General features: G+C 37.7%; 1 protein-coding gene across 2 annotated transcripts in view; it reads right to left on the reverse strand.

Moving 5' to 3' along the window:
• Positions 1–1407: 1407 nt before the first annotated feature.
• The window catches only part of NKAIN2 (sodium/potassium transporting ATPase interacting 2), a 1010035-nt gene continuing 998075 nt past the window's right edge, over positions 1408–13367 (reverse strand). The window contains exons 6-8 of one of the 2 annotated variants that reach the window (XM_013063305.2): positions 8399–8480; positions 7615–7703; positions 1408–4189 (exon numbers count right to left, since the gene is read on the reverse strand). In XM_013063305.2, the coding sequence (XP_012918759.1) occupies positions 7679–7703; positions 8399–8480 (107 nt within the window). In that variant the 3' untranslated portion in view covers positions 1408–4189; positions 7615–7678. The remainder of the gene's footprint in view (positions 4190–7614; positions 7704–8398; positions 8481–13367) is intronic. The other variant, XM_004740120.3, reaches the window with a different exon arrangement.

The raw sequence follows: 13367 nt of genomic DNA on the forward strand, positions 1-13367 counted from the left end.
GAGCCTGCTTTTCCCTCTCTCTCTGCTGCTCTCCCTGTTTGTGATCTCTCGCTCTCTCTCTGTCTGTCAAATGAATAAATAAAATCTTAGGAAAAAAAAGAAATAACAGAAAAAATTCTAACCCTGAAAACAAACATAATTGGTTGACTGTGCTTACATATGGGTATGAGTTATTGTTTTTTTAAAGAATTAGAAGATAATAAAACATATTTAAATATATTTCACATTGAGACTATATTGAACTTAATACACAATAATTCGGACACATTTCATAATTTTATACTGTCTTAGGGTCTTCCTTGTCATGGTTCATTCTGATTTAGCAGTCTAGCATCAGTTGACAGATCTCCATTGCCTGTGATTTTGTTTATTTTATTCTGACCAGAGTACACATTTCAAAATTTGGTGTAAAATGGTGAGTTATTTGCATTTTCAGGATAAATGGTAAACTAAAGTAATTTCTTACCTCTGTGGGCCTTAGTTTATTGTCTCTGTAATAAATAGGTTTGGATCTCAAAAAAGTTTGTTCTGCAGTGTGACCTACTTAAAATGAATTTGTATTTCTGAGTTTATGATCCACTCGTTATAATACAATGGAATTCTGGCTGTTCCTTCACTGTATTAGAGATGATGATTTTAACAGTTACCAAACAAAGATCTTGGCACCCTCAGCAAATAATAACATTTATTATTTACCACATGCACACCCTATTTGAGAACTCCAGACACTGGAATCTTCTTTAGGGTGCCTAGATAGAGTTGCTTTATTAACTTTTGTCTCTTTTTATGCAATGTAGATATTGTGTGCATTTGACCTCACAGTGTGAAGCATAGCCTGACAGTCATCCACAATGAACCACATCAACATCCCTTTCACACAGGGAACAAAAGTAAAAACAAGCTTGATCATTTACAAGACTCACCATGTGGCCAAGAAGTCAGATACTACAAGCTGATCTCCAGCTTCTTGGAATGCTGCCTCAAAGCCTTTTTTGTTTTCAATCAATTTCTGCATTTTGGCTTGAAGCGGGTGGGGTGCTGCTGTGTGTCTGTGCAGTGAGAAGAACCCCAACGGCAGCTCAAGCCTGAGATGGCCCAAGCCTGGAGCGGTCTAAGGCCCCAGGCTTCTATCCATACAGTGAAAATTATGGTGTGCAATCACAAATGGCAGGGGTTAATCTTCTCTACTTGCCTATCCCTCCCCAACACTGTCCACTGAGAGTATTGTCAAAGACTATGTCATCAAAGGAATCGTAAATAAATGCGTGTTAGATTATTTTAAAGAATTTGGCCTTTAAAAAAATGAAAAACCCTGCCTACGTTAAGCAAAAATTTTTAATATAGTGCCCGAACACCTCTATGAGCTATTAGCCCGATGCTCTAAAATGCAGATAGAAGCGGGGGGCGGGGTGGGGTAGTTCTCTCAATGACAGCAAGTCTATTCCAAGCAGTCTCTTAAAAGAACTCTTAGTGTTCGGAGATAATGAAAGTACGCACTACCTATGACTGAGCTAAAATGGTGCTGTGACCTGGCGATTTCTTTTTATTGCTGAAGTGTCCATCCCTGCATAGCACAAACACCGCGTTGTCTACATGAAAATTTAATAGGGTTTCCTTGTCAATGACATAAGCAAATACGCTGGGTGAAGGAGAAGGGGTTTTTAGGGATGGCTCAGAAACTTAATTGTTTTTCCATTTATTTTTAAAATGCAAATTACACTAGTAAGTCAAAAAAATCACTCTGTTAAAAATACATTCAGAATTAACAAACGCAAAAAAAAAAAAAAAGAAGAAGACACATCAGGATTGTAACTCTTGCCTTCTGAATATTAGGTTTATAACAAAAGCTCAGCCTAGAAAAATAGCATTCTTCACCGGATTTTGAGGAGGATTCAGCTGTACAACTTAGTTGTTTTTCCAGATATAATCACACTACTGTGCTCACTGCTCCCAAAAAAGGACCTGTCCACTGATTACTTTTTAGTAGTCAACAACTGTTTTTGAAAATTTTCGTGGCGATGATAGTAGTGATTAGGTGGTAGCTTGGCTGTAACTTAAAGCAGGAATATGAGGGCTTGTTGTCTGTGCACTTAAATCTCTATCCATATACATGTCCTAGAAGGTGGAACCCCATCACAGCACGAATGTACAGTGAAACCTCATTATAATAGTCACACTAAAATGTGACTATATGAAATGAGTAGTTTCTGGCATGTATAGTATTTATATTTTAAGAATCAGAGGACAACACATTGGTAAATATTTTTCTCATACATTAAACATGCATGTCACTATAAAATCATCATATGAGGTTTCACTGACATGTTTGCAATTATAGATTTTATACATTGTACGTATGGACAAACATATACAAGCCACTGAGAAAATTCAAGCACAAGTGCTGGAACCTTTTTGTTTGTTTGTTTATGTTCCAATATCACCTTTGTTCCTTTATCGTTTTCAAATGTGTATGTGTGTATTTCACAGACATCCATGCAAACACAGTAATGGGACTGGTTTATGTAGATCTGGATGGGCTAAGGTCCAAAGTAGGTTAACCCAGTAACTGAAACTACATAGAAACCAAGAGGAAACATTGCTCCATGCCAGTTAGTAACTTTTCAAGTCTCAATTTCACTGCATTTAAGGATGTTGTATTTGTTTAAAAAAATTGATTTTAGCATCTCAGGTGGATTTTCCCAAGAAAAAATATGAGTCTTCTGAGTTCCTGACAAGCCTGAGCTAATTATGTTTTCCACTAATGAAAACCAAATAATGCTTGAATATATAGAACAAAATTTCCTAGGAATTCAGAATATTCCATAAACACATTGACCTACTATTAAGTTTCCAAAGGCATCTTGTTGCCAACTACGTTAACAGCACAGTTTTTCTGCCACAATAATACAGGAGGATTAAAATACACTCTAACACACAACAGATCCCCCAAATACCACAAAGAGATCTCAAATATTTCACCAAGGTAACTATTGCTCCCCCCCACCCCACCCACCCGAAAAATAATCTCGTACGCTGAAGTTAGGAAAAAAAGTTCACCTACGTAGGGTCTTCAGTTTGAATTAGATATAAAAGAGTAAACATAGCTAATACATATTCAGTTGGCCTCTGTTGATAGAAATCCACAGCTGTTTCTGTGTTAGTAAAAGACATTTGTAGATACTTATAAAAGCACCTAGAGTGCGAGAAATAAAATCAATGAGTTAAGCCATTTCTGCTCTCTGCTTCCAGTAGATTAATGAGTTTAGTAGATTAGTAAGTTTTACTTCGTCCCACCCAACCCCTTCGAGAAGACCATATTTAAGCATTATAAAGATGACGATTTTTGTCGTTGTTGTTATTGTCACTTGTCTGTTTTGGCCACCGTGGAGGTTCAATGGTAAAGCACTTTGCTGACAGCGGGCAGCTTTTGTACACAGACACTGGAGCTGCTGGGCTATGCAGTCTTGTTTCTTGACATGAAACACACAGACTCGAACTCATTCGGAATTAATAGCAGTGTGTTAGCCTAAAGGAAGGGACTTGGGGAGGTCTGCACTGAGACTCGGGCGGGCGCACAACTTAGGTGGGTTAAGGCAAGTATGTACGGTAGAGCCTTTAGGGCAAACAACCTGCCATTTCGAACTTCGGTTACAAGGTCATCATGGCGTGTTTTGTTTTTGCAATTACATTGCCTACATAGCCGTGGTGCTATCAAAACGTATGGAGTGCAGAAGACAGGGCTCTCCAACTAAAGCGCCCCCCGAAGACTTGGCAGCTGGCAGAGGCCGACCGGTTGGGCTGCGGAGGAGTTAGTGACGGCCAGCAGAGGACGCCAAAACGTCTCCTTGAGAACTTTCCGAAGCCCTAGGAGAAAGAAGCCTGCTATCAGGAAATCCAAGATGGGCGTGTCCTGCATGTTTGTTTCGGTTAGAAAAAGGAGGCCAAGTGGAATTAGTATGGGCCTCTGTGTACGTGTGTGTGAGTGCACACACACGCGTGTGCGTGTGCATGTGTGTGTGTGTGTGTGTGTCCCGGTGTATGTGGAGGCTTTATGTTTGTTGTGTTAATATGTATATATATTTAGACTCAGTTGCTTCTTGCTCTTCATAAAATGCAGGAGGCCACTGTGAATCAAGTTCTTTGAAAGGTCCAGGAGCTGACATCCTGAAGCCATCTGTATTATTTCGACCTGGGAGAGAGAACGAGAGAGAGAGAAAAGATGTTTTCAATCCAGGGGAAGAACTCAGTGCCTTTTCTCGCCTCTCCAAGCACAAGAACAAACAAAAATTAAAAAAAAAAAAAAAAAAAAAAAAAAGCCCAAGCCCCAATTTTGTTTTAAAAGAGACAATTTTCCTTTCCTTTTCTTTTTAGTCTGTAACCTCCTGGATAAAGAGGCCACTTATGATCATTTAAAGTCCATTTCTGGGGGCACATGAAATGAATATGTATTGCTGTACAATTAGCCTGCTAAAAAGAATGCAATATTTTCAGATGTTACCAGTGAGATACCAAGGGATATTCTCACAGTTCATATAGCAGGGTGCCCGGACAGAGCTCTATGCACAATGGCATGGAGGTCAGGGGTCGTCAAAGCACCTACTTTGTTAAACAATTAACCTGTGGACATGGGAATGTGTGGCGGCAGCAGCTTTAGAGCTATGATTTGTTTCAAAGAGGTGTGCCAAACCCTAAGAAATAAATTCATGAAAACCTTTTCTTTTAGGATGAGTGATAGATAATCAGAAGAATTACAGGCCAAGAACATTTGCCTAACTTAACTGAAAAAGAGAGGATGGTCTGTTCGGTGACGGTAGGTGGTGAAACATGGCCCTAAATGGCAGTCAGTCAGGGCAGCGTTTTCAAAGCTCTCAGCCATAGATTGACTGGGTATAATGGAAGCCCCACAGCTAAAACTGCACATTACTTTAAAGCATTTGCTTTCCTTGTAAGGAAGAGCTTTTATTTCCAGTTGCTATATAATATCGTTAAAGCGCTTGAACTGGCCCATGATGTTAAATTACTCTTACTTTATGAGACTTATTTATGGCAGGTTGACAGGAAAAGCTACACCCAAAGGACAAAGACACAGGAGATGTTCAGGTCCCTGCCTCTCAGCAGGGGATGAGGTCTGTGTGTGAGTCCTTTTGGCTTTTCACCGGATCTGAACAGGCAGTGACTCTCAAGTGACTGATTTTGAGGGCTACCACGTTGAAAAAGCCCTTCAATCCTCAGGGCATAATGTAAAATCAGAAGGGGATCGAGGGAGTGCAGAGAAAGGGAGGGAGGCAGGCCTGTTTGGAAGCATGGCAGCTAAGTTAGTGTGGAGAGGTAGAAATGAATAAACTGAAAATCAGGAAACACAGTGAATGCCCGAGCAAACTGGCAGGTCTGTCTGAGAATTTGGAGAGTGCAGAATTAAGGGGTCAGGAAAAGTGGCTGATACTGGGGGGTTGTACAACTACCAAGTCGTGGGACCTTTGTTTTCCTTTCTCTTCATCCAGTTTCCTCATCTGTAAAATAAAATCTTAGTGTTGTAGTACGTGAAGTCTCATAGGGGATGTTTTGTAGAAGGGACAGTATTGTATTTTGACTAACAATTTGTTATATGCAAGTATTTCCAACTTTCTAAATTTGAATTTCATTAAATATTTTACTTATTTCATGAGCAGTTTTGAGACTTGAAACTTCTTAGATACTTTTATCAGTTTCAGGCAGTAAGGAAGAAAATATTTTTATTACTTTCATTTGGCATTTAAAGTCTTATATTTCATAAAATCATGGGAAGTTTTGCTTAAGGAATTTAATGTTGGATATTAAACTTGCAGAGTTACTCTTTAAGGACAACATTAGAATTATAAATGCCTGAATTGAAACAATATACTTGATTGTGTATAATTAGCAATCTGTGTTATTATTGTAATTAATCCTACATATGTGGTTACATGTCATTTATTATAACTTGGTCACATTTATTGATCGTGCATATTGACCAGCACAGTGAAGTGCTACATGGTGAAGAAATGTATGCGATATTGTCAAAAGCAAACAACTGCAAGCTTTGTAGATGTTCTGGTCTACTCTTAAGTACAAACATACTGTTACATGTTACTTGGGTAGATATTCTATGTGATACATTGTTTATAGAGGAAATCCTTTGGGAATGAAATATAGTACATATTTATTTCTGACTTGATAAAGTCTTTTCATGAATAAAATTCATTAATATAGCATTGTTGCTGCTACTAATAAGTTAATGTTTATTAAGCATTTACTCTGTGGCATATTTTATGTCTTATGTGCCTCTAAATTCAGAATAATTATATAAAGCATGTAGGCTATATAATCTCTATTTTGCAGATAAGGAAACTTAGGTTTGATGAGAATAGTTACAGTTATTCAAATAAAATCGTATGTCCAAGATCATAAAGAATTTTATCTCTAGTACTCTGCTTTTTGTAGGTCATCTTAACCACTACTCCTTACTGTTTTGCCTTTATTTTTAATGGAATACTTTACATAAGGTTATGCTACAATATTGAGAAGAGTGGTAAAGAATTTAAAAGATTTATCATTTTACTTTTTGTGTAAGCTATCAAGTCTTCCAGGGAGCACAGAAGACACATAGTCTAAATAGAAAACAGCTGCAGTACTTAGAAAAAAAGAGAACTATCAGAGGAAAAGAGATTTAAAAATATTCCATAAAATATGTATTTAAGATACAATTTGAGGGATAGTGGGATTTCATTTTGGAAAAAAAAATATGTTTTGTGTTAAGAGAACAGCATAGATAATTGGAAAAATACACATCATGTTTTCAGAAAGCAAGAGTTCTAGTTTGGCAGGCAAAAAAAAAAAAAAATAAGGTGGATAAGGGGAGATATCAGACTGTTAATGTCTTCAGTAGTGTATAAGTTTCAGGAGGACAGAGCCAGTTCTTACTCATGATTACATTTTCCCAGTATCTCTGAGCATCTTCTGCATATGATTGGCAGTCAAGGGTTGTTAAGGGTTGAAGGGAAGAGATAATATTTCAGCAGAATATTGGGTCCAAATGAGAATCTACTTGCAGGTTATGGGGAGGAGAGTGGACTTTGCTGAGTAGGTGATAGGGATTCATTGATGGTTTGGGGGCAGGGGAGGGAGTAGTCAAAATGGTACTTTGACAAGATTAATTTGGCAGCCTCATGGAAGAAGGGATGGAGGTACTAAATTTAGAAGGCAATAGGTAATGGATGCCTGAATTAGGGCAGTGATTGCGGGGTACTAAAAAGAAAGTGTGTGATGTACTATTTGCAGAGGGGATGCTTTGAATGACACATCATACTGACTGAATTCTGAACTGAAAAAGTCTTTTTTATGGGTGGTGTTACCAAATACTTCCAAAGAAAAATGCAGGCGTGATGCATAGATCATTCTCCTTTTAAGGAGAAGCTTACAAGGAGGTGTATAAAAATTACTTTAATCTCTTGGAGGAGAAACACTCTAAAAATCCATGTATTATCCTACACATTAACAATCTTAAAAGGTAAAATGATTCAATGGTGGAGGACAACGACGACAAACACATATCTTCAAAGAGAGAAGCTCACATTTCAAAATGAATTGGAATCTTACTTTCTATTTTGATCTTCGCTTGCAATTCAGCATATCACTTGATGCTGATATATAGAATTTGTTATCAGTTGTTATCCAAGGGAATTTGCCTAAACACAGATATAAAAATCAGGCTCTGATTGTATGTCTGCTCTCTTGAGTGCTAGAGCTAAGGGTCTGATAAATTTCAGTGTTACTCTTCTGGCTTAATTTTCACTTTTCACATCAGAAAAATGATACAGAGCATTATTGTTCAGTTTTTAAATTTTTTTAACACTATACATAACTAATGTTATACTATATATACTAGGGTTATACTATATATAACTGATCACCTATCTTTTATCGTCCAAATGAGAATACTTTTGAGAGGAAGAGGAGGTACTGGTGATAACTATGCCAGGACAACCATGTAAATTACCAAGACTCTCCTGGGAAAGCCAGAACACATAGTTTAAATATAGTCACAAGTAACTACCTCCCATGTTATATCATTCTCAAAACATGTAATTTGGGGTAATTCAAAGAAGTAGTATATTAATAAAGGTCTTTTAGCTCTGTAGTTGATACTTTTGATACTTATATATAAGACTAAAGGTAACTTTAGAGATGGCATTTTGGTAAGTTAAATTTAAAAAAGAATTATGAAGAAAATGTTATAGAATTATCCTAGCCAAGACAATATTAATAGAAGAGAAGTATGTAATTGGAGGAAAGCTCCTTGCCATCTATTTTGTGCCACAATATTGTTTACTTAATTATCTTTTAGGATCACAGAAGATTATCTCCAAAGCACAGTACTTACATGTACATAGGCTGTAGTTGTAAATGAGATGTCTTCTGAGGCCCTTGATAGCCATAAGAATCAAAGCCACCTATGAAATCAACTGAAAAGGGACAAGCGCTTTCATTAGTTCACTTTTCAAAAGAGGTCCACAGTCATGATCAAGATCTTACACAGATTAGTCATCTAGACCGTGTAATAACCTATTGAAACCAAAATGATTAATTGTGGAGGAAACCAGATAGTTCCTTCAGGGTAGCGATCCCCCCCTCCCCCACAACTGTGAGATTCAATTATTGCTTCACAAGAATCTATTCACTTGGGAGAAGAAATTATGTACTCCTCTCAAGCAACTAAGACCTAATTGGAGTAATAAAATTTACTTGCACAGTAAAGATGCTATATGTCTTTTTGGTTAGTGTGGAGATTTTCTGCAACACATTACAAATATAAAAAATAGTGATTGCTTAAGTGCATGTATCTATCAGCAATTGCAGCACTAGCAATAATATCATATACTATGATTGTCAAGTACAAGTTGCTATGGGGGAACTTGTGTAAATTAACTCAACATGGCAGTCATTGTCATTTTGTGGTTCATAATCTGAAATAGGCAATCAGAAATAAAGTCTAACTGAACACTCAAATGCAATACATATTTAGTATTTGAGGTACAACAAGATATAACAAAAGTTTCTGTGATAGAGTCTATCACAAACAGCTCCAACAATATCTCCTATCCCGTATCTGCCTACAGTATGATCTTGACACTCCTCCCACCTGGCGGTTTTGGTCTGTGTCCCTTCCTCTTGGAACTGGGTACAACTTAGTGGTCACTTTGACCAACAGAGTATGGTAGAAGTGATCCTATATAACTTCCAAGGCTAGATCATAGAGGTGTAATGCACTTCCCCTTGCTCTTTTGAGATGCTCTCCAGGCACACAGCCATCATGCCCAAACTAGCCCACATGAAGAGATTAATGGAGACCCCCACGGGCAAGTACTTTGACCAACTGGCTAGTTGAGTTCCCACAGATAGCTAACCTCACCACCCAGAAACATGAAAAAAAGGCATTCAAGTGATTCCAGCCCCAACCGGCTCAGTCAGCCCAGTTGTGGAGTCTGCCCATCTGAGGGCCATGATATCGGGGATCAGATGAAAGCCATCCTCACGGTGCCCTGTCTGAAATTTTACTCACAGACCCATGAGCATAATAAATGGTTGCTTTACACCACTAGGTTTTGGAAGCAGTAGTTGGGGAAACCATAAATACTTAGAGCACTATTAAAAGATTTTGTTTTTATTTTTTCTTTTCCACTCCTGCATATAAAGGTTGTGTGGTAGGGATAAAAGAGGTAAAACAATGAAAGGCAGGCAATGTAGATGACAGGAAGGAGAGAGAAAGGGCAATTGAGACTGAATTAGGATGCCTGTGGATAGCTTCACTTCTAGAGTCACATTCTATACTAGCTTAGCTCCGACTAGTTTTTATTTTCTTTTTAGTATCTTAAGTGCCATAGGTAGAAAATCAAGCAAGGTGTGAAGTAACATCAAGTCTATGATGTCTGTTTAGTGGGGGAGATCTTTATTTAATAGATTTTTATTTTTTAGGGCAGTTTTAAGTTTATGGCAAAATTGAGCGGAAAGTACAGAGAGTTCGTATATAGCTTCTCTCTCCACACATGCACAACCTCTCATACTGTCAACAGCTTACACCAGAATGGGAAATTTGTTGCAACTGGTGAATCTACACTGATTCATCCTTACCACCCAGAGTCCAGAGTTCACATCTGAGTTTGGTGTTTTAAACTATGTGTTTTGATGAACGTATAATGACATGCATCACAATGTTAGTGTCATACAGAACAGTCTCACTGTCCTAAAAATCCTCTGGGTTCTAAAAAAAAAAAAAAAACAACAAACCCTCTGGGTTCTGTCTTTTATCGTACCCTCCCCCAATCACTGGCAACTACTGATCTTTTTACTGTTTCCATAGTTTTGCCTTTTCGAAAACATCATATAGTTGGACTCAGTATGTAGCCTTTTCTGATTGGCTTCTCTCCCTCTATACTGTGCATTTGAGGTGACTCCCTATATTTTTATAGTGTAATACCTCATTTCTTTTTATCTTTGAGAACACTATTTGAGCCTGAATTTCTTTTCTCATCAAACATGGAACAGTGTAAGAACAAAGGCCCCGATGTTAGAAGGATCAAAGTTCAAATACTGCTTTGACCATTTTAAGGCCAGCTGTGTGACCTTAAATCATTTAACACTCTGAAGATAGGAATTAAAATACTTATTTCATACAATTAGTGTGAGGATAAAATGAAATACAGCATGTAGAGTCCTGGGTAAGACATATGGCCTGGAAGAAGAAAATTAAAAGTCTTGAAAAACTTAACAGTATTTTCTTTATAATTCTTCTAAGTCATGTGGCATAGGAGAAAGAAAAACAGGAAGCGTGTGATTTGGGACAACTATGAAACTTTACTAGTTTTACAGAATTTTACAGAAGGTGGACTAAAAGAGAAGGAAACTCCTTTGTTTTCTGAAACTCCTTTGTCACATTAGCTAATATAAATGGTACCAGAAGAACCATACCGTAATGGAGTGGCAACTATATTTAAAGTTTGTATTTTGAGAAATTATTGCCTGTGATTGGAGATTCACTGCAGATAGTATCTAAATTCCTTTTCTTTTGGTTTCGCTCTTGTCAACAATGAGACTTAGTTAAGGACTAGTTTGCTGAGAGGTGTTCACAGCATTAGAGTTTCCTTGTTCTGAGGCTCTCTTTCCGTAGGATGGCCCCCACCCTGCTGCTGGAGAATAGAGTGGGCTAGAGTAGAATGAGATCGCAGCAGATGTAAGTGGTAAGGTCTCCTCCACTGAAATTGAGATCTAAATCAAACTCAGCTTTATTGGTCTTAATGGTGTTATGAAATATTTCCTTGGCTGGTTTCCAGGAGTTTGAGATGGACAGTAGAAAAAAACAGATGTAATCACAAACCAAGTATTATGGAGTGAACCAAAGGATAACTAGAAGAAACCAGGATGAGTCTTCTAGTCCAATGGATAGAGTCAGGACCAAAAATGGAAAAAAAAAGCTTGAGTTGGGAGCAATGTAGACCATGAGAAAAAGCCATAAGAGACTCTTAATTATAGGGAACAAACTGAGGGTTGCTGGAGGGGAGGTGGGTGGGGGGATGGGGTAACTGGGTGATGGGCATTAAGGAGGGCATGCGATGTAATGAGCGCTGGCCATTATATTCGGCGGATGAATCACTGAATTCTACATCTGAAACTAACGATACACTATATGTTGACTAACTGAATTTCAATAAAATAAGTTAGGGGCTTGTACAAGCCTTTCTCAAGAAACAAGAAAGGTCTCAGGTACACAACCTAAACCTACACCTAAAGGAGCTGGAGAAAGAACAAGAAAGAAACCCTAAGCCCAGCAGGAGAAGAGAAATCATAAAGATCAGAGCAGAAATCAATGAAATAGAAACCAAAAAAACAATAGAACAAATCAACGAAACTAGGAGCTGGTTCTTTGAAAGAATTAATAAAATTGATAAACCCCTGGCCCGACTTATCAAAAAGAAAAGAGAAAGGACCCAAATAAATAAAATCATGAATGAAAGAGGAGAGATCACAACTAACACCAAAGAAATACAAACTATTATAAGAACATACTATGAACAACTCTATGGCAATAAATTTGACAATTTGGTAGAAATGGATGCATTCCTAGAAACATATAAACTACCACAACTGAACCAGGAAGAAATAGAAAGCCTGAACAGACCCATAACCAGTAAGGAGATTGAAACTGTCATTAAAAATCTCCAAACAAACAAAAGCCCAGGGCCAGACGGCTTCCCGGGGGAATTCTACCAAACATTTAAAGAAGAACTAATTCCTATTCTCCTGAAACTGTTCCAAAAAATAGAAATGGAAGGAAAACTTCCAAACTCATTTTATGAGGCCAGCATCACCTTGATCCCAAAACCAGACAAGGATCCCACCAAAAAAGAGAGCTATAGACCGATATCCTTGATGAACACAGATGCGAAAATACTCAACAAAATACTAGCCAATAGGATTCAACAGTACATTAAAAGGATTATTCACCACGACCAAGTGGGATTTATTCCAGGGCTGCAAGGTTGGTTCAACATCCGCAAATCAGTCAATGTGATACAACACATCAATAAAAGAAAGAACAAGAACCATATGATACTCTCAATAGATGCTGAAAAAGCATTTGACAAAGTACAACATCCCTTCCTGATCAAAACTCTTCAAAGTGTAGGGATAGAGGGCACATACCTCAATATCATCAAAGCCATCTATGAAAAACCCACCGCAAATATCATTCTCAATGGAGAAAAACTGAAAGCTTTTCCGCTAAGGTCAGGAACACGGCAGGGATGTCCATTATCACCACTGCTATCAACATCGTACTAGAGGTCCTAGCCTCAGCAATCAGACAACAAAAGGAAATTAAAGGCATCCAAATCGGCAAAGAAGAAGTCAAATTATCACTCTTCGCAGATGATATGATACTATATGTGGAAAACCCAAAAGACTCCACTCCAAAACTGCTAGAACTTATACAGGAATTCAGTAAAGTGTCAGGATATAAAATCAATGCACAGAAATCAGTTGCATTTCTCTACACCAACAGCAAGACAGAAGAAAGAGATATTAAGGAGTCAATCCCATTTACAATTGCATCCAAAACCATAAGATACCTAGGAATAAACCTAACCAAAGAGACACAGAATCTATACTCAGAAAACTATAAAGTACTCATGAAAGAAATGGAGGAAGACACAAAGAAATGGAAAAATGTTCCATGCTCCTGGATTGGAAGAATAAATATTGTGAAAATGTCTATGCTACCTAAAGCAATCTACACATTTAATGCAATTCCTATCAAAGTACCATCCATCTTTTTCAAAGAAATGGAACAAATAATG

Source organism: Mustela putorius, unplaced genomic scaffold (assembly GCF_011764305.1).
Source record: "Mustela putorius furo isolate JIRA1106 unplaced genomic scaffold, ASM1176430v1.1 tig00003863_pilon_pilon_pilon, whole genome shotgun sequence".
NCBI classification, from domain to species: domain Eukaryota; kingdom Metazoa; phylum Chordata; class Mammalia; order Carnivora; family Mustelidae; genus Mustela; species Mustela putorius.